Source organism: Harpia harpyja, chromosome 1, assembly GCF_026419915.1.
Source record: "Harpia harpyja isolate bHarHar1 chromosome 1, bHarHar1 primary haplotype, whole genome shotgun sequence".
Taxonomy (NCBI): domain Eukaryota; kingdom Metazoa; phylum Chordata; class Aves; order Accipitriformes; family Accipitridae; genus Harpia; species Harpia harpyja.
In genome coordinates this window covers 105,728,377-105,754,077 of record NC_068940.1, presented here as the reverse complement: position 1 = coordinate 105,754,077, position 25,701 = coordinate 105,728,377, and the positions used below count along the sequence as shown (strand labels likewise).

At 37.0% G+C, this 25,701-nt stretch overlaps 1 protein-coding gene across 7 annotated transcripts in view; it reads right to left on the bottom strand.

Annotated features, from left to right (window-relative positions):
* The window catches only part of NKTR (natural killer cell triggering receptor), a 45,452-nt gene that overhangs the window by 15,114 nt on the left and 4,637 nt on the right, over positions 1-25,701 (bottom strand). For 5 of the 7 annotated variants that reach the window (XM_052808000.1, XM_052808027.1, XM_052808016.1 and 2 more), the window contains 6 exons: positions 21,293-21,367; positions 13,990-14,097; positions 12,936-12,980; positions 11,082-11,169; positions 2,012-2,041; positions 1,006-1,151 (listed from right to left, as the gene is read on the bottom strand). In XM_052808000.1, coding sequence (XP_052663960.1) covers positions 1,006-1,151; positions 2,012-2,041; positions 11,082-11,169; positions 12,936-12,980; positions 13,990-14,097; positions 21,293-21,367 — 492 coding nt within the window. Of the gene's footprint in view, positions 1-1,005; positions 1,152-2,011; positions 2,042-4,654; positions 4,693-11,081; positions 11,170-12,596; positions 12,625-12,935; positions 12,981-13,989; positions 14,098-21,292; positions 21,368-25,701 lie in introns of those variants that run through there. The other 2 variants (XM_052808045.1, XM_052808053.1) reach the window with 2 other exon arrangements.

The window sequence follows — 25,701 nt, the reverse complement described above, 5'->3', positions numbered from 1 at the left end:
GTAAAAAAATTCCTTCAGTTGCTATGAAGTAAACTGTATGAACTTCCACGCATAACTTCCACCATATAAGAAAACATATCACTGCAAGGCCAAAACATTTTTAAATTAATACACAGTAAGTTTATAACTGAAGCTAAACATTAACTTGTGCCAAGCTAATATAAAGAAAGGTTGAGGATAAGTATAGTTTTAAGAAGGAGGGTTCCCCCCCTTTTCTCCTTTGAAAATGTATTTTAGGTTATAACACTGAATTCACACTTTTGGGTTAGAATAGAATACACAAATAAGCCAACACCATTTATAGTAAAAAAAAAAAAAAAAATTAGTTTCTTTAGAAAGCAATGCACGGGTTACAAAACAAAGTTTAAGAGTTAGTCTCAGCCTCAGTTGTGTATTTCTCCTTTCTGCATCCTCATACTTTTATATTATCTATCCTCTTGACTTTCTCTAATGGACATAAATAACCACATTATCCTTTAGGAAAGTCAAAAGTGAAGTAGAAAACGCAAACTTATAACACTCCACTACTTTACAGCAACTGTCTGGATATATTTTAAAGATAACTTATTCCCTATGAATTCTCATGAAAAGGAAAATTATGTTGACTACATATACCACATATATTAACATTACATGATCTTAAAATAAACCTTTGGAAACTGCACAAAATTCAACTTCAAGAAAAGCATATGTTTGTGTCGCCATCTTTTAAACTCAGAAAAATAAGTTCCAATTATTTTTTGAGTATGTCACATTAACTTCAAACATTAATTAAGGAGAATAGGAAGCAGGCATACGTTTTCCAAGGCACAAAGGTTTAGGTCAGAAAACCTTTTCCCTTGCTTTGCCTTCCTCACCTACACCAAGATTTAAGTTTTAAAGGCTTGTAAGAATTAATTAAGGTTCTAGAGATTTACCATAATGATTTTTAGACACTGCGATAATTTTTATACTCTCTGAAAACAATGTCAACATTCAATTAACTTCAGGTATGTGTATGCTTACCATCTTTTGCTGATTTTGTAACAAGCACCCCACAGTCAATAACTCGTACATCTGCATAGGGTCTACTTGCAGTATCAGTTTTCAGATTTTCTATTTGTTCTATTACTTCAAAACCAGAAATAACCAGTCCAAAGACAACATGTACACTGCAGAAATAAAATATTTGGAAAGCACAAACATTTATATATTGCTGTAATTATTTTCCAATTAATTTCAGATTTTAAAAGTCATTCTGAAATAGAAACATTCAGCTCTTAAAAATGTACTAACTTAAAAAAAAGATTTTTTTTACATTTACAGCAACGCTAAGTTTTCACGCAACACGAAACAGAGGTCCACTCCTGTTCAATTTAAGAGAAATACTTGATGTCATTCTACTCTCTTCTACATGGGCAGGGTAAACAGATCATCATTTCTAATCCATCCTTCTATTTTTGAAATTTTGTGCAATAGAGGGATCAAGAGTCCATATACAAAGATGACAAAGAAGTACACTTTTCCCCAGAGAAGAAGCATTTATAGGTCTATACAAACTCAGCATACAAATTCCCACTGGCATTACAGGGACAGTTATAATTAAGGAACCCCCAGCTTTTTTCTACCCTACCACATTTGTCTTTCCTTCTTCCATTTGCCCCATAACTTATACTTAGAGGAACTAATATATTTTGGGGATAAAAACATGCCACAAAGAGTACTATCCAAATATATTAAACTTGACATTTCAACTCACTGATTTATGGACTGAGGGCAGCGCAGCAACCAGTTTTAAAGAAATAATGTTAGGATTTCAGACCTTCCAATTTTTTGACCAGCTTTAGGAAATAAGTTGCAACTTGAAATTTTTATAGAACTGAAACTTTTGTTTTCCATCTTGTTCTATTGTATAATCTTTCACAGAATTAAGAATTGGTTTCCCCATTGTTGTCTACTTTTGATATAACATGTGAAGACTTACAACCTTCAAATTTTAGCCATCTTTGGAGAAATGGTAAAGGATTCTTACCCATCGAGATGAGGAGCAGGTTTTGTTGTTCTGTTTGACAAACAGCAAGATGGTAAGATGGTAAAAAAAAAATAATCAGGGATTCAGATGAAGTAAAAGAGGAGAATGGCACAGAAAAAAAAAAGAGATGAAGGTAAGAAAAAAAATAGTGAAAAAATCCAGTTACATACATGGACTTAAAACTTTACAGATTATACACACAGGCTTTTTTAAACTTTTACATGAAATTTGCTTGAAGTTTAGCTAACTGTGCATACTTGGAAGTTGTATCAAGTATCATTTTATGCATGCAGTAAACAATTTTCAAATAAGTGTCTTTAAATACACATTCAAACATAACTCACATTTTTAATGAGAGAGAGAAGACACCCAATATTTATTGCCAAATTGTAACTAATTGAATTTATATGTTTCTGAAATTGTTAGGTTCTTACATTACAAGGTCACTTTAAAGTCAGTTTATTTAAAAAAAGAAGAGAGTTGTCATATGTGATAGATACTTTGCGCCCCCCGCCCCACTTCTTTCTTACTCTCCATTTACTTGATTGGCCTCATGACTCAGAATACAAAGCAATACTTCTACCTTTAACCATCAAGACTATAGCACTTCAGCTCATAAGCTCGCAGGTTTCCCAAAAGCAACAGCAGCACAATGCAAGCAGACATTATATGCTAACCCTACAGATGACTTCTGTGATAAATGCGGACTTCCTCCCTATTTTTCAGCTTCCCACATTTAGCTGTTTCTAGCCTGAAGGAGAAATGCAACTGCATTACATTTTGCACACTATCCTAAAAGGTATTTGGAGTTATGCCAAATTTCTGACTTGACTTCAAATTGGAATATTCAAAGTTGTGCATATATAATTATATGTTAAGATTCACCTTTTTGATGATAATGCTATGACCTGGTATCTCTCTATATCCTTTTCCAAAAAAAGAAAGGAAATTACTTCTACAAGAAAGCCTGCATAATGTTGCACAGGGAACCTTGCTATGCAGACAAATTCAGTACAGAACATCAGAACTTGCATTAATCTTATATATTGGGGAAGAAAAAAACCCAGAAGTCAAGATAATTTGCATTTGAAATTATTTTAATATTTGAAAACATTCTTCCTCTCTCCTCCCCAGGCACTATTTTGCCTTTCTAGCCTTCTTCCAATGAACTCCCCTCTCTCAAAATAAATAATCAATCACAGATGCTTTTTCTAAATTTACAATAACACAGATGTGGTACAATAAAGTTAGGTTTTCACTGCTATAATAAGATACTACTTTTTAAGCACATATCTTTACTTGAGTTTTGAACTACTAGGTCACAAAACACTGCAGTACTGGAACGCATGCCAAAAGATGGAACTGTGAATCAGGAGTGTTTACACTCTTGATTTTTTTTAAGCTCCAAATGCCAACCAGACTTTCCACTTCTGTAATACTGAATAATAGAGAAAAATTCTTTGGTTTAACACAGGGAAAGAAATGCTATCAAGACAACATTTAATTTCTCAATAGTAGGGGGTGTTCTTTGGTTTTCCCTTGCTAATAACAGCATATTGCTACAAACAGAAAAATTCTTACAGCTTTTGAAGTTCTTTAAGCCAAAGTGAGCTGCATTAACAACCTGCTGTTAAGTAAACAGTTTATGTGGGCTTAATTATAAAGCTGATTTAAAGTAGTGAAAAAATAGAAGTGGGTTACTTCAATGAAACCAATAATAAACAAGACTCAGTGCTTAGAATTAGCTAGAAACAGCAATAGGTTCAAACACACTTGATATGAATGCTGTAGTAATGTGCTTCTGCCATGCAGCAGCAGCACTTGAAGACCAATTGAACAAATTACCTAAGCATGTACTTTCTTTAGACTAGTCCTCAATAAGCAAAGAAAGGGATAGTTGGTACATTAAAACCCAGGTAGAAGTTTCTCTCATTACACTGGCAATTTGATAGATAAAATGGATAGGGTTTTTCTCATTTACTTGTTCATGAAGTGAAAAACACAAGGAAAAGCATTATCCAAAAAGAAAACTTTTCACATGCATGGTAAGGAGTTAGGTGACTTAACAGACTTCCTACAGGAAGCAGAAACCCAACTCCTCATTGCGCTTTTGAAAGTTTTGTCATCTCAATGTTAGGGTTGTAACATGACATTTATTCTGCAAGCGTGCACTTTAGAAGACCACTTCAAAGTTCTCTGCATATGTTCTGCCTTTCAGTCCTTGAACATTTGCTTTGGCATCCAAACTTAATCAGGAGAAAACCTACCTACTGCCTTTGCACTACAGATACCTAGAGTCATGACGAGTTCCTCCTCCCAAAATAAAATTTTATTAAAACATTTCTATACAGAACTTTTGTAATTTAAAATGTTCAAAATCTGCCTTATAATATATACTATTATGCAAGTTATTTACAGAAGGACAAATACCTTTCTTCACTCAAGTTTAAAGTAAATTGGTTTAAGATACTGCTGAAGAGAAAAGCATCTTTTTGATAAAATCATGTTATCACCCACCCCCCCAAGAACCTCCGTCCTAACAAAGGATTCAATGCACATAACAATATGATCAGAAAAAACAAGATAGATATAAACAGAAAGAAGAAAAGGAAAGGACACAGCCTTAGAGGAATGAGACATTACCTTTGGAGCGCACGATGTAACACTGTTTCTGTAAATTTTACACAAAAATGGCAGAAATAAATTGTAATACATTTTCAGACAAAACTGAGTCTATGTTTTATTAAATACAAGTTTAAAATTAATATTAATCAAGTTGTATGCAGAACAAGGATGCCTAAAAGAGGGCTCTAAATTTTCTTTAGAATACAAGGTACTTTGAAAACTACAGTAAGTTCTCCTTAAAAACAAAAAAAGAAACCTATAGACATAACCTGCTTGCATACGCTATTACAAAGATAAACGGTTAGAAAAGAGAATCCTCCCACTTCCCTCTAAGTCTCAATCCAGCAAAAGTGTTAGAACACATGCACAACTTTAAGCAGATGAATAACTGATTCCAATGGGTTTATTCACATGCTTGCAGTTACATAGGTGTTCAAATGCTCTACTGAATCCAGTCCTAAGTAACTACTTCATAGAATGGCACACCATAGCTTAAATGTTTTGATTTACAAATGTGTTAAGTCATTAAGTCTACAACTTCATATATTTCATAATTAGCTGACATCTTCCTTGTATGATGAAGTTTTTCTAAAACTAAGAAAAACGGCTGTTTTCTTTAGAATATGGGCACTGCTATTTGACTACTTCTGTTCAGAATTATAGAAAAACAAAAACATTGCAGATGAAAAAAGACAAAACATATGCATCAGCTAATACCATATTTTTGCTCTAGTATAATTCTGAACAGCAGCAATGTTTTAAAAATGCATTATCAGTTGAGCTTATCCATATTTTCCCCTCCCAAATAAACTATTAGTTCTTACTTGTGTCTCTGCATATTTGAGTGTAGAAATGGTCTGTTTGTTACTTGTTACACATAAAAGCATCCTGTGAATACTTTCACAAGGGCTGTGCTTTTACATAAACTTTTGATCAAGCCAATGGACATGCTTGTGTGATAAGTGCATATATATACCACTTTTGCTCAAAGATAATGCAACATCAGCCTCTCATCTGAAATTTTTAGATCTTTATATTACTGTCAACTGTTCAATATTAGCTCAAAGGTATTTCAGTCACAGTAAAAAAAAAAAATAACTGTTGATTAGAAAAATACCTGTTTTGGGAAACCAAAAAGACTTCGAAATGAACCACTTTTAATAAGCTAGTAACATTCAGAAATCATTTGTAAAATCAAAACAAAAGAGTCCTCACAATTTATTTTATCCTTCATTTAGCAGATCAGAGTGGTTAGTTTGTTTGAATTTAGTAACTAGGCATGGCACCACACAATAAAAACATTTTTAAGACAAAAAAAGCTATTTAGTTTTGAGCAAGAAAGCAGAGCTTGAGACGCATTAAACCAACAATACCCTCAATATGGAAAAAAAAAAAATCTAGCAGTAATAGCAAAATAGCCTCAAGTTTTAGACAGCTTCTGAACACAGAGGCAAGAACTCCAGGCATTTGAACTGATATGGAACACAACCTAGGACTCCTCTTTAACTTGTAATAAGGATGTATTCCTCAGTAAGCTACATGGCTAAATAACAAGGCATTAAATTAATCATTACACAAAACATCCCAATGACAACAAAGAGGTTGGGTTTTTTTTTTTTGCCTTCTATTGTTGTCTTTATGCTTCACTCTGCACAGGCACTTCTATTTTTCTAGTAAGCATAGCTTGACAGATTTTGTATGACAATGGAAGCAAAGTTAAGCCCATGCAAGCATTTGTACGATCAGGAGTCTCATTAATTTTATAGTACTTTATATACTTATTTTCGCAAGAGTTGCACTTATTTTGTATTGCAACTGTCCTTACTAGCAGGTTGGATATGGCGACATGCATGATGGAGTTGCTCTAAAGAAACAAGATACCATTATCAGATCAGCCTGACTGAGAAGCAGAATATGTTGCTCAAGAACAACATCACCCAACAAGTAACACAGCCACTGAGCTGCAACATCCAAGAACAGGCCGACTATTCCCCCCAACTCTTAATCAGGGACCTAAAGACATGAGCTATATTTGTGCAGTGCTCTAGGTGCACACCCCCAATAACTTTAATAATAATAATCTTTTTGGCAGCAGTTCAAAACAGATATTGGGGTATACAGAAAAAGGAAGATGATTCTAGAGTAGTTCCTGTCAACCTCTACCCCATCCTAAGGATTCCATATCTGAGTATCAACATAGAAACAGAACAATTAAAAGAAGGTTAACACACTAAGGTGGTGTTTAGAACGCTTGCTAAATAACTGATGGTTCTAATAGAAGTTATTAACAGAAAATAATTAAATTAAATAGTGGTGCTATCTGAAAATACAAATAACCAATTTATAACCTGGTGCCTTACAACTATCTTCAACACAAGTCCGCAATAAAATGCTATAACAGATCCCTTTGGGTAAAGAAAATTGAAATTCCAGTATTTCACAAATACAAACATTATAAAGGGATGGCCTCTGTATCCTTTCTCCTGGATTTCAACAAGATACATTTCTTCAGACTAGGAAATGTTTCTTAAGACACATGTGTGAATAGACTTGGCCTATTTAAAGTGTGTGTGCACAAAAACCATAATCATTCCTTAGCTAAACATTCTTCTTTCAACCCAGCTGTTACTAGTCAAGTAAGTAAAAAAAAAAAGTGGGGAAAATTAGTCAACAAGCATTAAACACAGCACTTCTGACATATACATAATACACTTCTGACTCTTCATTGTACTTTTGCATCTTGCCAGTTTCTACCAGTGCTTTAATTTATGTTCTTTCTTTTTACACTGGCCTCACCAGAGCTTCCTAAGGGTACTTACACTGTCTTTTCTATGCCCAGTTCTCTATTGTTGCTTATAAACGCTTCAAGCTCATTTGTGCCAGAGAAATTCCTGATGAATCAAAGCAAGTTGATGATACTTCAGGATTGGTCAGATGCTTGTTTACATTAAGATTAGGCTGAAGCTTCTATCTCAAGTAAAACTGACCACTGCAGCTCAACTTCTAACAATTTTTAGACATTGCATAGAGTCTTGTTGTGACCAGTTAGTGCTGTCTGCCAAAGAGCTATTCACTGCCTGATTACTTTCTGTAAAGACTAGTTACTCCAAATGACACTTATCTGTTCTAAGCAGGGAAAGCACTTCTGATGAATATTCAAAACCGTTCTAGTCGGATTCTTGCTATTATTTTAGCTCTACTTGGACAAATACTTACATAAAAGAAAACAACTTATTTGCGCTCCTTATCTGCTACATTAGACGTGTACGATACAGAAATAGAGTTCTCATCCCTGAAGTTATCGATGGAAAAAAAAAATGCAAACAGAGGTCTAAAGAAGTTCAGATGGAGATGAACTATCTCCTTTTCTATGAATCTAATCAATAAAATTAAACATGTTCAAACCATTAAAGAAGTCTAAAGGCTGCCACTGAAGACTGCCTTTCACACAATTTTCAGGGTATACATTTGAAGAACATTTTTCCTAATGATAAACTACTGAACAACTGAGCATTCTTTTGAGTGTAAGAAACACATTTTAATTTCAGCTTAAAATATATCACTAAAGGAAGCAAACATTTTATTAAAGAAAAGCTGTATAGATGCACAGTACATTCCCTGAAGTAATCAGACAACTGTCACCAAGCAAGACTAACTGCTTTAATATACTGCATTTTAAAGTTAAGTCAGAAACTGCGTAGATAAAATCTTTAGTAGTTGTTTCCTACTTTGAATCTTGAAATTCAAACTCTCCACGTTAGGAAGCAGAAAACAAGTTCCACCATTAAAAAAATCTGTACAAAAAGACAGATTGTTGAACTATGCATTTCACCATCCATCCTTGGCTATTCGTAAACTGAGTTATCAAACACAAACCTGACTTTACAACTGCCTGTATACATAAACACACGCCTTTACAAGCAGCCTCAGTGGCTTCTGTACAGGTTCTGTAATTGTACGTATTCATTCCCAGGATCGGCTGCAGCACTGGAGGCCTAAGGTGGGATTCAGCTTAAATGCATAAACTTGAATATAGTAAAGGCATCCGCAAGTGAGGTAGGCATCTCAGCTGCTGGTCAGATCTAGGGAAAACGCTCAATTGCCAACAGACAGGCATCTTTAGCTGCCCTACTGTATCCTGCCTGGCTTCCAGCTGCTACTCCAGGAGTGCAGGGTGTCTTGCAGGTGCTACATCCTATTTGCACTCACTGTCTTGAAGTTCCCAATGGTGTCTCAAACAGCATTAGATATCTGCATGAGGTAAAATGAAAAAAGCCCCAGTCAAGAGGGTCACAGAAGCCTAGAGCATTAGAGCATGCTTTAAAGACTTAGACCACCTAACCCTCACTGGTTATACCGGGAGTTTAACTCCTGGGCTTGATTCACTTGGCTGACTGTAGGGCAAGCTGGTGCCATTTAAAACATTACAGGATATACAAGAAATCTGCATGGGGCAGGCAAGACACAAGACCTTCAGAACATCCACATCCTTCTCTGCCAGCAGCTGAAGGCCAGGTAGGAGCCTAAAAATGGCTTTAGATTCCTCCAGGCAGCTGAGGTGAATCTAGCCTACATGGCGACAATTATGTTTAGGTATCTTACTCTGCCCGAATTCCCACCAAACTAACACTTTCTCTTTACAGTGATTTTATGAAAAAACAGAATTTTTAAAGAAATCTGCATCTCTCAAAATACTTCCGTATTTGATGCAAGTGCTCTTAAATACTGTTCACTTTATTGTCCCATGTAAATTATAATTTAGCATCCAACACAACCTTAGGTTGTTTTGGTGTGTGGGGACAGGTAAGGTGTTTATGCCTGTTAAATCTAATTGAACAAGTAAGCTGAGTCTACGAAGCATAAGGGAAAGAAGACGACTTCTGAATCAAATGCAGGAAAGAAAAGAAACTTTAGAGCCCTCAAATGATAGCTTCTTGACTGATGTGACATCATTAAGTTTTCATGTGTATCGTTCAGATAAGCTTAAAAATGGAAAACTATGACAGGAGAACCAAAAGATAAGTCACCAAGTAGCAAACAGCGAACCAATGCCTTTCAGAGAGCTTATTAAACCACAGGGTTTTTTTTTTTTTATATAGTGATTGTTTACCATATTAATGTGTATACATATCCATTCAGATTTACTGTAAGCAAGCACAACATCTAAAACTTTCTTTGAAGGTAACAGTAAACAAGCTTTTGACACTGATGATTTTATCTCTATGGAAAGTCAGAACAGCAGTAACTGTGAAAGACTTCCTCTTAGGTTCCTATTAATTTTCCATTTTTAGGGCATTCTTTAGGAAAAGACCTAAAAATGTCTCTTATCTGAACTTCATCATATCATACTGAAGATCTTTTTCAGGCAAAGAAAAACAAGAAAGACTCTTGAGGACAATTTACTCCTTTACTGAAGACAGTGAAGCGCCATTCATTCTTATCCCCCAAGAAAGATGGCAAAGAAAAAAGTTCTTCTAGTTAACTACATTAAAATTTACTTTTGAAAACTCCAGTGTTATTTCACAAAGTTCTTCTCAGCACAAGCCCCAAATTATAATCCAGATCTTTCCAAATACAAACTTGTTAAACATTAACGGAAGGCAACTTTTAAAAGGGATTTAACAGGAGGAATAGTCACATAAAAATCAGCAAGTTTAAAAATACTAAAACTGAACCTAGACTACAACTACTTTAACCAGAAGACCCTGACATATCAGACCTGAGTATTTATTGATGGTAGAGAGTCACATGTTTTCTACAATTTAACAGAACAGGCTACATACTAGAATGGATTATTTTTTAAGGTAATTAAAGAAAAATCTGATTATCAGCACATAATTTTACATAGTGTTGGTACCAAAGGAGTTGGTATATGCACAATTAAACAACTACGCAGCAATATAGAAGAAAAGCATGTCAGGAACAAACACTCCAAAATGAAAAAAAATTAAAAATTAAAAACCCAAAACCAATAAACAAAACCAACTCATCCTCCCTCCCATCCCTCCCCCAAAACTAAATCATAAATCATCATATTTTAAAGAGCACATGCAAAACCATACAAACCACCTCTAGATCTCACTCCCTTTTGCATACAAAGCTCAACATTGTAATTTGCAGATAATCTGTTAAGATTTGGTTGGTGCACACACAAAGCCAAAGGATCTATTTTCTGGACACTAAGAACTTACTGCATAAGCCATATTTTTAGGGTAAAAAGCAATGAACAAGGAACATCCATGAAGTACCAGCTTCTAATCCAAATGAAACAAGCAAATTCTGATAACTAATGTTTCCTATAATAGCTTACACTGCAGGTACCCACTCAAGCCTATTTAAAATAAGGCGGATCACATTGTTATGGATAATTTAGCAATACCATCTTTCTCATGAACAGCGCTTCTCTGTTTAAGAAAAGCTCAACTGTCGTGTTACATCTACTCACATGAAAAATTGGGAACCATTGGTATGTTTCCCTCGGTTTGCCATTGACAAAAGGAACGCTCTGTCATGTTTGAGAATAAAGTTTTCATCTGTTTGAAGAAAAAATATGTTTGTCAGATTTTCCCTGACAAGTAATGCAAGTCTAATTTTCTTAGTAACTTATGGATGCTTTAAGGAGAAATTCTGCTGCTGCTGAAGAAACATGAACGGGTTGGAAAAAACAAAAATCAAGTTGAAACAAGCCTCTCAAAAGTTACAATAGAAGCAGTTATGAGACAGAAAGCATTCTTTCTTAAAGAAAAAGTTTCATATATAGTGCAAACATTTCTAATGAAAGAAATTTAAAGTCATTTTTAGTACCTTCAATAAACATCAGATTCTCATAGAGTTGGATTTAAATCCAGCATTTTCAGAGTAAGAACAAGGTTGGAAGACCTACTGATATCCTAAACCAAGACTTAACATACATGATACTGTTATTTACACAGCATGCACCTCAGGTAGAAAGATCTGGAGAAAAAGCCATTTCCCTGGTACAGCACGTTAAAAGATAGCCACCCATCCATTCAAAACTGGAAGTCTCAAAACGTACAAGGGAGAAAAAACCTAGATACCTGAATGAGAAACTAAGAAAGTATTATTCCTGCAACCTAAATATAAAATCAATTAAGACTAAACTAAACATGCATTTTATATTCCAGTGGATTAAAGAGGACTTCCGGTTGTACAGCATAATATAAACCCAGATCTTCTGAAGTTCATTTTCAAAGCTAAAAATAGTAATTTGTGTGTACAAACCTGGTTTTAAGATTACATATCAAAATGCAATGCTGCATGTTTAGCACTCGCCGCCTTTAGAAACAAACCTTAGTAACTTCTTAGCAAATGGATGTATTCAAGACTTTCTTTTGACTAAAGGCTGTAATACTCCAACACCAAACTATGTCTCTGTTTTAAGACAAACTTAATGGCATGCACTTAACCACGCAGAGCTACTTGCAAAACATACAGAATTGGGGCTGTTACATAAATACATATAGTGCCTTTATTAACACTGGAACACCACAGTAACTACCCGTTTTTTTGCAAGAAAGCATTGTATGTCTTTAAACAAATACTTTATAAACTCACCATTTTCCTTCCAACCATAGATTTTAAAAAGAGGTAAATGTACATTTATTTACAAATTCTTTGCAAATCAAATAACTTGTGTAGCATATAAACAAAGTCAAACACTTTTAGAAATGAACACTAAGCATACAAACCTTGAATAGGGAAGAGGAGGAAAGGGACATTAACAAAAGAAGAAATAACTGTTTAGAGCTGGAAATTATGCCAGTATTCTTTCTCAGAATAAGTCATTAACCCTCAGAAAGGTTAGACACAGAACTCTTCCATTTCTCCAAGCAACACAGATATCCATCTACAAACGGACGTATCAGTTGTCTATATATTTACTAGGGAGGGTACAAGGGAACAGAGTTTGAATTTGTGTTACTGAGCTTTTGTCTCTTACCTTTTCATTTTGCAAAAGACCACATTCTCTATAAACAAAAGAATATGTTGACAGTTTTAGGCAGGAAGATAGGAGTTTATTCATGAATAAAGTTGCCTAACCTCCATGCTGAAAGTCATGTTTAACCAATAATGTTAGCCTTAATTAATTGTCAGTTAAAGTTAAATATTACCAAAAAAATTATCTGAAAGTCATGCATATAAAAAGAATTCTCATGCAACATTAGTTTCATGCAAAAGGTGATCTATAAGTAGACCTGTTTTCATTAAGTAGCTTGGGAATCAAGACTTGTTTATCTCAGAACTGAGTAAGAATCTGCAAAGACATATTTCCTCTTACCTTTAAAATAGCCACCATAAATAGATTCACCTCCTTTTCCATTACCTACACATTAAAAAGCATGAATTAAACATTTTGTTTCATTTATGAAAAAAGCTGTATGTAACATTCCATATGTTGTTCATAACAAACCAGGATACTCTGGCCAGTTATTAGTATCTGAACATAAGCTCCTTGATTAAAAGCCATAGCCATGCATTATACTGTTGACCCTCAAAATATTGAGCATGAAGAGTGCCTTAGTGCCTCTGAACACTGGAAAGTCTGAAGCAGGGGTCCAAAGGCTAATCCTCAGTGGTATTTGCTAAAGCACCAGCAGACAGAAAAACAACAGCAAGCTAAAAAAAAAACCCCAAAAAGACAACTGTAGGTATGAACAACAATCTTGCCTGGCTCAAAGCAGCTGACAGATGACTAGAATGGATAAGAAAGTAGCTAGCAGTTTTAAAGGTCTCCTTACATCTACTTGACTCTCAAAACAAGGTATTCCCTCACCGCACCCATTTTATCAGGTACAAGATTTCAGGACACACAGTATTTCAGGGAAGGACAACAGGCTAAAACATTATGTTGTACACATACTGCAGGGAAGGAAACAAGAACTCCTCGGAAAATCTCCTTTTAGAGACTTATCCATTAAACACTTCTAGCTCATTTACTAATTTATTATTATTTTTAAACTTATTCAGTTATGTCACTGTACCAATAGAGCATTACTAGTGTTGCCTCTACTGCGGACACAAAAATGAAAAGCAGTTAAAACTACAGTTTGGATTTGAATTGTTTTAATAAGGTAGGTGTTATCAACTCCAGCAAGGGTTTTTCTTCTCCTTCTTAACACAATTTTCTAAAGAAATATTACTTCAGTTGAAACATTTCAGAATTTCAAAAATTAACAAAGAAATGGGTGATCTATGCTATACTTCACAGCAAATGAAATATTTTTATGGCATTGTAATGCTTTCACAGCATCTTCTAAAGTTGCATTATAACCACATAAGTTATAGCATTTCTGTTCCATTTAAAACATTTCAGTCTTAAAAGTGTATTTTACCTTCGCTGAAGTCCCCACCCTGAATCATGAAGTTTTTAACCACACGATGGAATGTAGTGCCTTTGTAACACAGCTTCTTTCCAGTTGTTTTGCCAATTCCTTTTTCACCTGCAAGAAGGTGAAACAAAAAGAATCTACAGATTGTCACTGAACAAATTCCAAGGGTTTTACCTCCCTAGTGCTAATGGATATGAGAGCCAACAGAATAGCACACCTATAAAAGACAACACAGTCCTACCTGTTGCCTTTTCACCACCCATTAATAGCAGAAGGGACCCCTTTAACAAGGGGAGTCTCAAGTGAAAATTAGGTTTCTTCTTAAAAAAAAAAGTCCTCCCCTCCCAAAAGGGAGTGTACTTATTAGCAATCCACTCAGGAGAATTTATAAGAAAAGAGTTCATGATAATGATGTGCTAACTATTTTCTGTGGTTATAGCTACAGTGCTATGTTAGCTGAAGTTTACACCGGAGTCCTTTTCAAACCACTTACAGATCTGGATGTGCCAGCTGAATCCCAGGACAAAAATCTAAGATCAGAACACGCTTCAACTCAGTTTCAATGTGATCCACTCCTGGCAAAGTGGGATTGAGCTACTCCAAGCATGTGCCACATCTTCACCAATCCATGCACAGTGTCACGCCACCCCTTAATGCCAATCGGCCTGGAACCAAGCCTGAGCATCTTTGTATGAAACTTACACAAAACAGACCCCCATATCTGAAAAGACTGACAGAACAGGGGAACAAAATTGTGTATACAAGAACCATTCCAGGACAAACTAAATGAGAATCATAACAGGGAGAAAAAAAAAAAAGATAAAAAAAATCCCCCAAACCCTGAACTGGTACCAGGGCCATTCTTACCCAGCAGCAGAAGGCAAGCCAGGCCACAGTACTTGTTAATCCTTTCTGAGCCTGAGATTTCCTAAGAAGTGGCACTCAGAGGACTCCCAGTGCAGCTGTAGTTCAAGCCTACTGGTGATTTTTAGAAAGACATCCCAGAACCTCAAGCTTCATTAACATTTCTTCCAAAATTGAGAAGAAAAACTGGACTGGGCATGTGGATGAGGGTACTAGAACTGGTAGGGCAGAGGTCCTACGTAGTAGCTTCGTGAGGGATTTATACTGGTCTAATCAGGAAATGTACAAGAGACACTGACTTTAGCTTCCAAAAAGAGGGGACCTGGCAGAATGTGGCAATTAAGAGTAATAGGTATACTATACCCTGTGCAACAGCTAAAAATCCCACATAAACCACATATGTGGGAGATATTCTGTAATGAGACAGGACAAATAACACAACATTCTGTTCCATCCCACCACTAGTTATGGAACAGGCATTTGACACTTGGTCAGAGGGCATTTAACCAGTACGTTCTGTACCATGTGGTGCCCTCAGAAGCGTATGTGTATTTGTTACCCAGAGCCAACACTCCCCTTTTGCAATCTATTGTTCCTCCACCCAAATTTAACTGATGGCCAAACCGCCCCAAGTTTGCCATTCCAAACAGCCCATCGCTGCCAGGATGAGGGCAAAGAGCAGTTTGTGGCACAAAACCCACTCATGGCATTACTGTTTACCATACTTATAAAAGCCATCACCCACAGCATATACCTTATTTTCCATCACCCTGACTCTCCATACCCATAACCCATGCCTCCTCTTGCCCCATCTTTGTTTTCCACAGACGCAATGGACGCAAAGTTATTTATCACAAGGCTGGACACACCCTCTTCCCCCCCAAACATGCCCCTCTCTGCTACGGTACTGGAAAAGCCACATCAGTCAATACCAAGGAGTATCTGCCTACATTTTTGGTCATGTTTCACAATGTCCCTCAGGCTACGGATAATCTCCTTACAGAACGGGATCCTGCATTGCACTTGGCCACATAATCAAGCTGGTACATTAAGGTGAGAGACGAGTTTTAGAGCATGGCCAGAAGTTGTATTTTTACTCTCCTTTATGGTATCACCAAGGCAGCATAGTCCCTATCATAATAAATGTCAATACTTGTGATGTTCACTTCCTTTCATACATGATACAACTGTGGGCAAAGTCATGTAACTCAACTCGTTCCCCATAAACCACAAACACTTCAGACAATGCACTCGAGCTGCTGGCCAAATGGTGGAGGGCTAAGTTCCTTCAAGAGCTGTACTATGTCACTCTGATTTTCAAAACAAATCCTTGGACTCCCAGTCTGGCAAAAGACAAAGACCGGTTGTTCCACTGGTTAGAGCTGCAGCACCTCCCTAAGCTCAGACACTTTTCCACAACAGCCAGTACAGAGCTCATGGGCTGGGCTTCTATTTTGTTTACAGTCAAATACTAGCCTTATTCTTTTTGCACTGAATATGCCTGAATTTTGTCTGAAAAAGAAAAAATTGTCTTTGAGCCCAATCTACTTGCACCTTTCTTGCCTAAGCAGTTCTTTCCACGTGCTGCAAATCGCTTGGAAATAAGGACAGTGGAGGAGAACTTACATAGTGGTTTGTATTGCGTTTGTGCGGCAAGGTTTTGGTTGCGGCGGGGCTACAGGGGTGGCTTCTGTGAGTCAATGTCAGCCAGCTCCAAGAGGGACCTGCCACTGGCCAAGGCTGAGCCCACCAGCAACAGTGGTAGCACCTCTGAGATAACGTATTTAAGAAGGAGGGAGGAAAACACCTTCACTATAGCAACTGCAGCTGGACAGAGGACTGAGAATACATGAGAGAAACAGCCCTGCAGACCCCCAGGTCAGTGCAGAAGGAGGGGAGGAGATGCTCCAGGCGCCGGAGCAGAGATTCCCCTGCAGCCTGTGGTGGGGAAGACCATGGTGAGGCAGGCTGTCCCCCTGCAGCCCAGGGAGGTCCACGGTGGAGCAGATCTCCACCTGCAGCCCGGGGAGGACCCCACGCCAGAGCAGGGGGATGCCCGAAGGAGGCTGTGACCCCGTGGGAAACCCGCACTGGAGGAGGCTCCTGGCAGGACCTGTGGCCCCGTGGGAGACCCACACTGGAGCAGTCTGTGCCTGAAGGACTGCAGCCCGGGGAAGGGACCCACGCTGGAGCAGTTCATGAAGAACTGCAGCCTGTGGGAAGGACCCACGTTGGAGAAGTTCGTGGATGATTGTCTCCCGTGGGAGGGACCCCATGCTGGAGCAGGGGAAGAGTGAGGAGTCCTGCCCCGAGGAGGAAGGAGCGGCAGAGACAAGGTGTGATGAACTGACCACAACCCCCATTCCCTGTTCCCCTGTGCCGCTGGTGCGGAGGAGGTAGAGAAAATCGGGAGTGGAGTTTAGCCGGGAAGGAGGGAGGAGTGGGGAGAAGGCGTTTTTAACATTTGATTTTATTTCTCATCATCCTACTCTGATTTGTTTGGTAATAAATTAATTTTCCCCAAGTCGAGTCTGTTTTGCCTGTGACAGTAAATGGCAAGTGATCTCTCCCTGTTACGGGAGTGAGATCTCTCACTGTTATGGACCTCACAGCAACTTGATTTGGGCTGTGCGCTTCCATTGTGTGATTGTGAAGAGCGGTTTCACTTGTCTCAAGGCAAGGTGATATGCCCCAAGAGAAAGACTGGAGACCCGCGTTTGAAATGCTGTGCCCATCATCGTGCCTGCTGCTCCCTCCATAATCTCTGTGAGGCAAGCCAGGATGTTTTTGTCAGAAACAGATGGAGGAGAACAGGGTGATTCTGGCTGCCTTCCTGCAGCCTGACATTGTTGTCAGAGATAGACCTGGCTACTGTGAAAGAATGCTGTCTGCCTTGACAGCAAGAGGCTCCTTGCACTTAAATTAAAACATCTGGACTTGCAAACCTGCATTTGCAAGTCCTTCAGTCAGTCCACCTACTGAATAAGCACAAGCCCATCTGCTCTTTGGTGCTTTGTCAGGAGCTTCCCTTCTCAATCTCAGAGACCGCTATTGGGCACCTAATGCAACATATCTCAGATTGGGTTAGCAGTGCAGGGTGTTAATAGGGCATGAGAGCAAAGTTTACCTTGCAAAGAAGAAGGGCGCTTTTCATAAAGGCCCTTATGTTGCACCCTCCTCAGCTAATGCATTATTCCCTTGCAACCATGTGGTGGGTTGACCCTGAGAAAGTAAGAACTCATAGGACTCTGCAGCTGTGATGCCTTTATCAGCTACAATGCAGGTGGGTACCCATACATGTCTAAGGAAAAAGAACATGCTGGATTGGCCTAGCATGCAGAATCCTGAATTTATGTAGTACAGGAGTGTACAATGCTCACAGTCTGCTGCTAAGATATTCCATTATCTAGACTATATGGTCCAGAATGGGATACCATCCCTTCTCTATTATACAGCTAATATACCTCCTTAGATGAGCACAGACCTCACATATGGCTACAAGAACATGTCAGCACCTGAAAGTGATGCTGTATTGAGTAAACCTCCAACGATTCAAAGATTTCTTGCAAAGACCAAAAGACAAGGACAAAAGATATACCTGAGAGGAACTCACGCTTTTATGATGACTGAAGTTCTACCAATGGATCTTGCTGTGAAAAGTGGCAGGAGTCAGGGGAGCCTGACTTCTGGAAGCAAATGACTTATTTGGCCTCTGAAGATGGTATAGCAGCTCACAACTCTAAAAATTTAAAGCAGCCCTTCACATCTCAGTTCTTGTTGCCAGAGGTCAATGCAATCCTCCCAGTACACCTTTGTCTTCCATCACAAAACCGCTGCTCTTCTGAATATAGGCTTTGTAGGTCCTCTAACATGATCTAGGCAAACCCAGAAGCAGTAGCCCAAATGGAATGCTACATCAGTCCATGGGGAGGAAGTATGTACCAGAGAACTGCTGGATCCTACTGTGAAGAGTGTGGATGACCATAAGCCTGGCGTGCCGCTCCTGGCCACAGTTGTCATCTGTGGTACCATGCAGGAGATAACATCCTTGTGTAGAGCGTTCAGTTTAGATGCTGAGGCAATCAAGGTTCTGACTGACAGTACAAGGCAGGAGGGCAGAGAAAATGGAGTGCGTAACGCAGATAAACTACCAGTAACAAGTGCACTGGAAGAACTTGTCAAGGAGAAGCAGAAAGCCAGACAGAACAGTTGACAGGAAAAAAACCTCAGGCGAAGTGAAGAGTAACACAGATGTAATTAGAGCAAATAAGAAAAGCATTAATATTAGCCATGCGACCCTAGGCTCCAAGCTCAGCCATCCTGAGTTCAAGTTTGAGAACTACCACGGCAGAAAAGAGATGGCTTCTACCAGCAAAAGAAATTAATATAACTTAATTCTCTTAAACATTACATTCACCAAAAGAAATGAAATTACTTCAGGTTCTTCTATGTGCTTTTCTCTTCCCTGCAGAATTTAATTATCATGTGTTTCTTAGCAAATTGTTAAAGCTATCTGTCAAATCATCGTTCTATCCTATGAGTACGCAGTAGCAAACACAATTTACAAGAATGAAACAAATGTTTCAGGTAGCTTTTAAGTCTGCCAGTCTGATCTCAAGATTAGACCTCCTAACTTTGTGCTTACTTTCAAATGTTCTTCCAATTAAAGACAGGTTCCAGCTGAAGACGTCAGTGAAACCTGTACAGCCAGCTGTAGAACAGAATTCAAATAGGGATGCAATACAAAGAAGTCAGACTTTTAAAAGAATTTTTTAAAGTTGTTCTTTCTTCTGCTTGTTTGTTTCATTCCTCATCATCTCCAACACCTCTTCCTTCCTTTATCTTTACCTAACATTCTTTTGGCAAAGCTGCTTTAAGGATTTAAACAATCCTTCAGAGCTACAGAACATGAGGCTCAGACATTATGCTATTAAGTCTGCTACTGTATTTTACCTCTTATCTTTTGTAATCTATTCTGATTAAGATAGAAAAATGGGAACTTATTTGAAGTTTATGAGAGTTGTACCATTCTTTCCCATTCTCAGTCTATCCCTAAGTATCTCTTTCTTAAGTATGTGATAAAAAAAATCAGAAAGTATAACAGAAAGAGGGGGCATCACCACGCAGACCTCAAAAAAACCCCGAGATATGTACTGTACCTTCCACAAGTTTATAGTATTATAAAGCTCTTCTAAATCTTCACAGAGATTATCTACAACACATCACATTCTGGGATTTCAGCTCTGACAAGATGAACTAAGAAGTTAATGCATAAGGGTATCAACAAATTTGTTTCATATAACCAGTTAGCCAAATGCTGTTCACTAAAGCCAGATATTAAAATGCTGCCTCGAAAGTCTTGCTGGAACATTTTAATGATTTGGAAAAGAGTTATTTCATATACAAGGTAAAAGCTTCATTGCTGCAGTTAATTCAAGGTATACTGCAAGTCGCTGAGCATTCAGGTATAAAAGACCAGGCGATCACCAAGAGACACAGAATGCATTCTTCGCATAAACAACACACACCAATTCCTATAATAATCAGGATTAATCTTCAATTTACAGCCGAAAAATCCCTGAGGAACAGAGCAGACCAAAAAAAAAAATCCACCAAACCCTTACTACCCTTACTCTTCCAATTGTTAGAAGCCATTTTTAAAAAGTTAAGTCCTGCTTAAAAAAAATGGGCTGGAGGGTGCTACATTATACTCATTCTTTTGCCAGTGCTGTTCCTTTGATTTCACAGATCTCTTCTCTCCTCTCTCCCACCAAACAATCCCAAGACTTCTAAGGGACCATCATATTCCATTTTATAGTCCTTCATTTAGCTAAAAATGAAAAAGTCTTCTCAGATTTAATAGATGCTCCTGTCCTCTGATCCCTGTGTAGCACTTCCATGAACCTGAAATACACTCAAAATTTTATTGTATATAATCAACATTTTATACAAGAAAAAATTTATACATATTCAAAGTTTATGTAGTGTCCCAAGTCAAATGTCACCATTATATTGCACAGTGACATTAATACTTAGTGTCTCTCCTGATAAATCCTAAAGACTTGCTTGCCTTTATCACATTTGTGTAACTTGATTGATAAATAATTCCACCATAGTCTCAGCCTTGTCAATCACTTCTACCTAGAGCAGCGCCACATTAAGGACAAAAAAAAAAAAAAAAAAAAATAGTTTTGTTCCCTAAATTCAGTTTTGCATTCTGTAATCATGTATTATCTCCACTACTCTAACTCAGAGTTACAGAATACCATACTATTTTCTGCTATGCATTATTCAAATCCTTCTCAGCACTAACAAGTCTCAGCTTTGTTTTGACCAGAAAAAAAAGTGATCAGCACTATTATTATGCTGTGGTTTATACTTGCATAAACAAATCATAATTTTAAGAAACATTTAAAATCTTAAATATAAGCATGTCACTTACCCGAGCACAAACAAAGGAAATTTTTGCAAGTCTTCGGACATATGTCTGAGAAGAGCTGAAACATAATTCGACCAACTAGAAGGTAAAAAAAAACAAAACAAAACCAGTTTTCTCACTCTTTATAACGATATAAGAAAATCTGCATATAAATAAATCAGCATGTTTTGGAAATATAATTTTCTGAGAAAAGGTTATTTTATCAAGCAGAATATGAAAACATCTCAAATATGCATACATTAAAACAAGCAGCAGGAAAAAACAATACCATAATCATAAAAAAATGAAGTAATATCATTACATCTAATTTATTAAAAATCCCCATGATTCCATTTTGATTTGAACCTGGAAAGCCAAATTGATTTACTAAAATAGTTTATCCTGTCAATTCATTTCTATTTTGAAAAAGAAAAAGATTTGCCATAAATACAGGTGCTCAGAAAGCTGGAGTAATTCCACCCCACCCCCCTACTCCCCCAAGTACTATGTTTATACACATACATTAATAATTACATTTCCGCAGTTTTCCCTGTGATCATTACCTAAAAAGCCCAACTGAATTAGTCCCACACTGTGTTAAGGATTATAGACGCATTGGGACTCTTGGCCTAAAATCCTTTAGTTTAAAAAAAATAAAATAATAAAATAGATGAACCAAATAGGAAAGATGAAAGGTGAGCAGAACAATACTAGCAATTTCAGAACTAATGCTCCACTTGCTAGATACTATGAACTAAATGATACTTTCCCTCTATGCAAAGCGAGCAGAGCAATTCTCACCCTCAGTACAGCTACCCCCATGCTACTGGTGGCAGTTATGCTATGCACCCTGGAAAACTATTAAAATACTGCTGAAGAGTGGTTTAATGTAAAAAAAACTATTTTAGAACTGATTCACACTTTCTATTTTATTTTCCAAGATACTGGGACATGTATTACTAAAGAAAAAAAAAAAAACACACCAAGCTCTCAAATACATGAAAAATACATAATTACAATAAACACAATATTAAAAACCACATAATTAGCAAAGAAAAATATATATCTATAGGTTATGAAAAAAGCTGTAAAAGCCACACTGTTGGCCAGCATTACAAGGAGACCAGTAACAATCTGTCAATGAGCACTACCCTCTAGTGGTGCATACTGGTTACTGGTTTTAAGTTATCTTTGATAACTTAAAAAAAAGTAACTACTCCAGGAATTACTTTGCTTTTCCTTCCCTTAAAGAAAAAAAAATAATAACTGAAGTTCAAATGTTTTTTATTTAAAACTTTGTCACCAAGAAAAATTCTGAGAGGCTCCTAATAAATTGTGTTCAATTCTAGGGCTTTGTCCAAATGTATACAATTGCCAGCAAGGTGAATTGTTGGTTCAAAAAGGGAAGAAAAAAAAAAACCCAACCACAGAGACCGCCTGTATTTTGTACTCTTAAGATAAAAATTCAAGATGCCTTCAGCTGTTGAAATGTCTCCATTTCATTAACTGCAGTAAGAATGTTCTCTGAGCATTCACCATTACAGCACGAAAAATCTAAAGAAAACGGGTGGGGACAGTCTAAAAAGAATGAAGAAATAGCCAATATTCAAAGACCCCACATTAAACAGTGGTAGCTGTAACTACCACTATGAAAAGACAGCTATTTGGAAGTGAAGAAACCATTATAAACTATGCAGATTGAAGATTCATTCAGAGAACACAATAGAGAAGACACTTTAGTAAAAGAATTACCAATTTTCATTATAAGCACAGGATTCAGGAGAGCAGAAATCCCATTCCTCTGCTTGCAAAAGCGCTGAACTGAACAGTGACTAAGTGCTTTAGAAAGGCACATACAGATTTCCTCTTGCATTCACGATGCGAAATAACACAATGCCTTTCAAAGAAGAAGTTATCATTATCCCCATTCTACTAAGAGTAGAGAAATAAAGACAAGCTGCTGATATACCAAGGTGACAGCTGCCAAATAACTAATAGGCCTTGCTGCCTATGGGCTCCAGAAGGAACTTTTGCCCTCGGGCATAAACTGTAGAAGCCTTATGGTTGCAAGTCCCTGTCCCACATAAAAAACACACCATATTTAGCACCTTAAGCATCAGACACAACCACACCTGTCTTCTGGCGGAAGAATGTCATCTCAAGTTCTTGAAGATGTCAAGGCAGAACATGGAAAAATACATTCATAACTAAGGCATCATGATTTCAACAGTATCCTTCACTCATGCTTTGCCAATAATTAGGTCTGCTAGCTTCCTGTGCCTTTCAACTCCTACAAACTGTTTGTAATGCACATATCCAGCATCAAAAGACTATAGATCCAGTTTTAAAGATCAGGACATCTCTCCTCCATATAACCTAAAGTAGTGCTTACCCTGTTATATCCAGCTACATAATATGTTGCCATGTGCTTATAATACACAAACCACATACTGTGTATCCATCTGGTGGGTTACTATCTGTATTTTACCTAAACTGCATGAATACCATTATCGCTGAAAGGTCATATTTTCCACTGACAAACAGTCAATTAAATGTGCCAGAGAAAGATCAAACACATTTTCACACCTTGATCAGTTAAATACATATGAAATAACAGCTGTTAATAAAAAAATTAACTAGAAATCTGTATGAAAAGTATACTTAAAACATACAAATCTTTCTTACCTCTTCCTTCAAAAAAAAAAAAAGGAAATATGTCATTTTAAACTTGGAGCTGAGGTATATGCTGACATAACACAGATAAAAAAAAGCATCTGAGATGCTACTAATTTCCTCAGATTTAGACACCTCTTCTCCAAAATGATCCATCTTCACTGTATAGAGAAAATTTCCAATACTTTCTTCAGCTTCATTTCCCTGACACAAAGGTTAAGTTACCTGCTTAGGGAACAAGCTTTCTGTGGCTAACTATAAGACTTTAATAGTAAATTAAAACAAACAAAAAATTGCTAAGAAGAGTTATTCAAGTAGATGAAGTCTGCTCACAAACCTATCTGGACTCCTCAGTCGGCTTTAGCCAAGAAATGAGCCTGCAGAGACACCTCACTTCTAGACTAAGCCAAAGATGCTGGGATTATATTTTTAACAATGAAACTCTCACCTAACTTGAGATGCAAATCTTCCAGTACCACAAGGAAGTTATACAATTAAAATCTTTATTTTAATACATGAGCAGGCAGGACATTGCTATAATTTTAATTTAGTGTTGTTCTCAATAGAAGACTGATTCTCACCAGCTCATAGCTATGAAGACATGTTCATCTGTACCACAGTGTAGATTTCACAGTACATTACTGTACTTTTTGTGCTAGCCAACACCATAGAAATGTATCCAATCATAACTTAATATTTGCCTATTATTTGTAAAACAATACTTTGATAAAGTATTCTTATTTGTTAGCAGGCTTTTAACTTATTATTTAAAGATATTTTTGATAGAAATTAGAGTAAGCGATGAAAGAAGTATTTACATTACTGGTAATTACATACAGTAAGTGATGCATATATAAAGTCAAGATGTTTTGAAGTTTGATTTCATGAAGTGCTATCTGTAGCTAATGAGCTATACCAATTATAGAAATCAGAAGGCATAATGACCAGAAATAATCCAATTTCAGAAAACTCTGTTTTCAAATTGAAAGATGAAAACGTTTTTCTTTTGTTTTGTTTTTGAACCCCTGATCAATTTTTCAGCTGAAAGAGAACTAGTATTTGAGTCAAATTAAGTGGTAAAAATTCAGGGTAGGAATATCCATGCTATATTGTAATAAGGGCTCCTGCTAGCAAAGGTTATTAAAACGATCATTGATTTCAAATGTTTATCCAGTGACTGCCTCCAATTTAGCTGCTTAACTTTTTAGAAACAACCTTGGGAGAGGAACAGATATTGCCTGAATGTATTTTCCATGTAAGACAAACTGTTTTGCTAGATGGTTATGTTTAGGCCATAAAGATGTCAATTTCAGACGGGCAGTCCCAAAATAAACCTAATTATTAAAAAATAATTTTAAATATATTGGTTTTGCCTTCTCCCAATTTCTTAGAGCAAACCAAGTAAGAAGCCACTGAAGCACTTTTCCCTGTCTATCAACAGGAACATCCTGCTGAAGGAGAAAGCAGGGATTAGAACCATTAATACAGGGATGCACATCCCTTACAGACCGAGACCAGGACGTCTGCCAAAGGCTTAGATAGATTTGCATACAAGTTTAAATAACAGCTCACTAAAATGACCTCATTTTAATTTTATTGATTTATTTATCCCTAAATTTGGGAACACTAAGTCATAAATTTAAACAGACTGCTTTAAAGTAGAAATGTGGCTACAGTTTTCAGAAAAATAAAAGCTTACTGTGGAGAAAAAACAGATTTTATTTAAAACATCAGTTAAAACAATGGATGTCCCAGTTCCC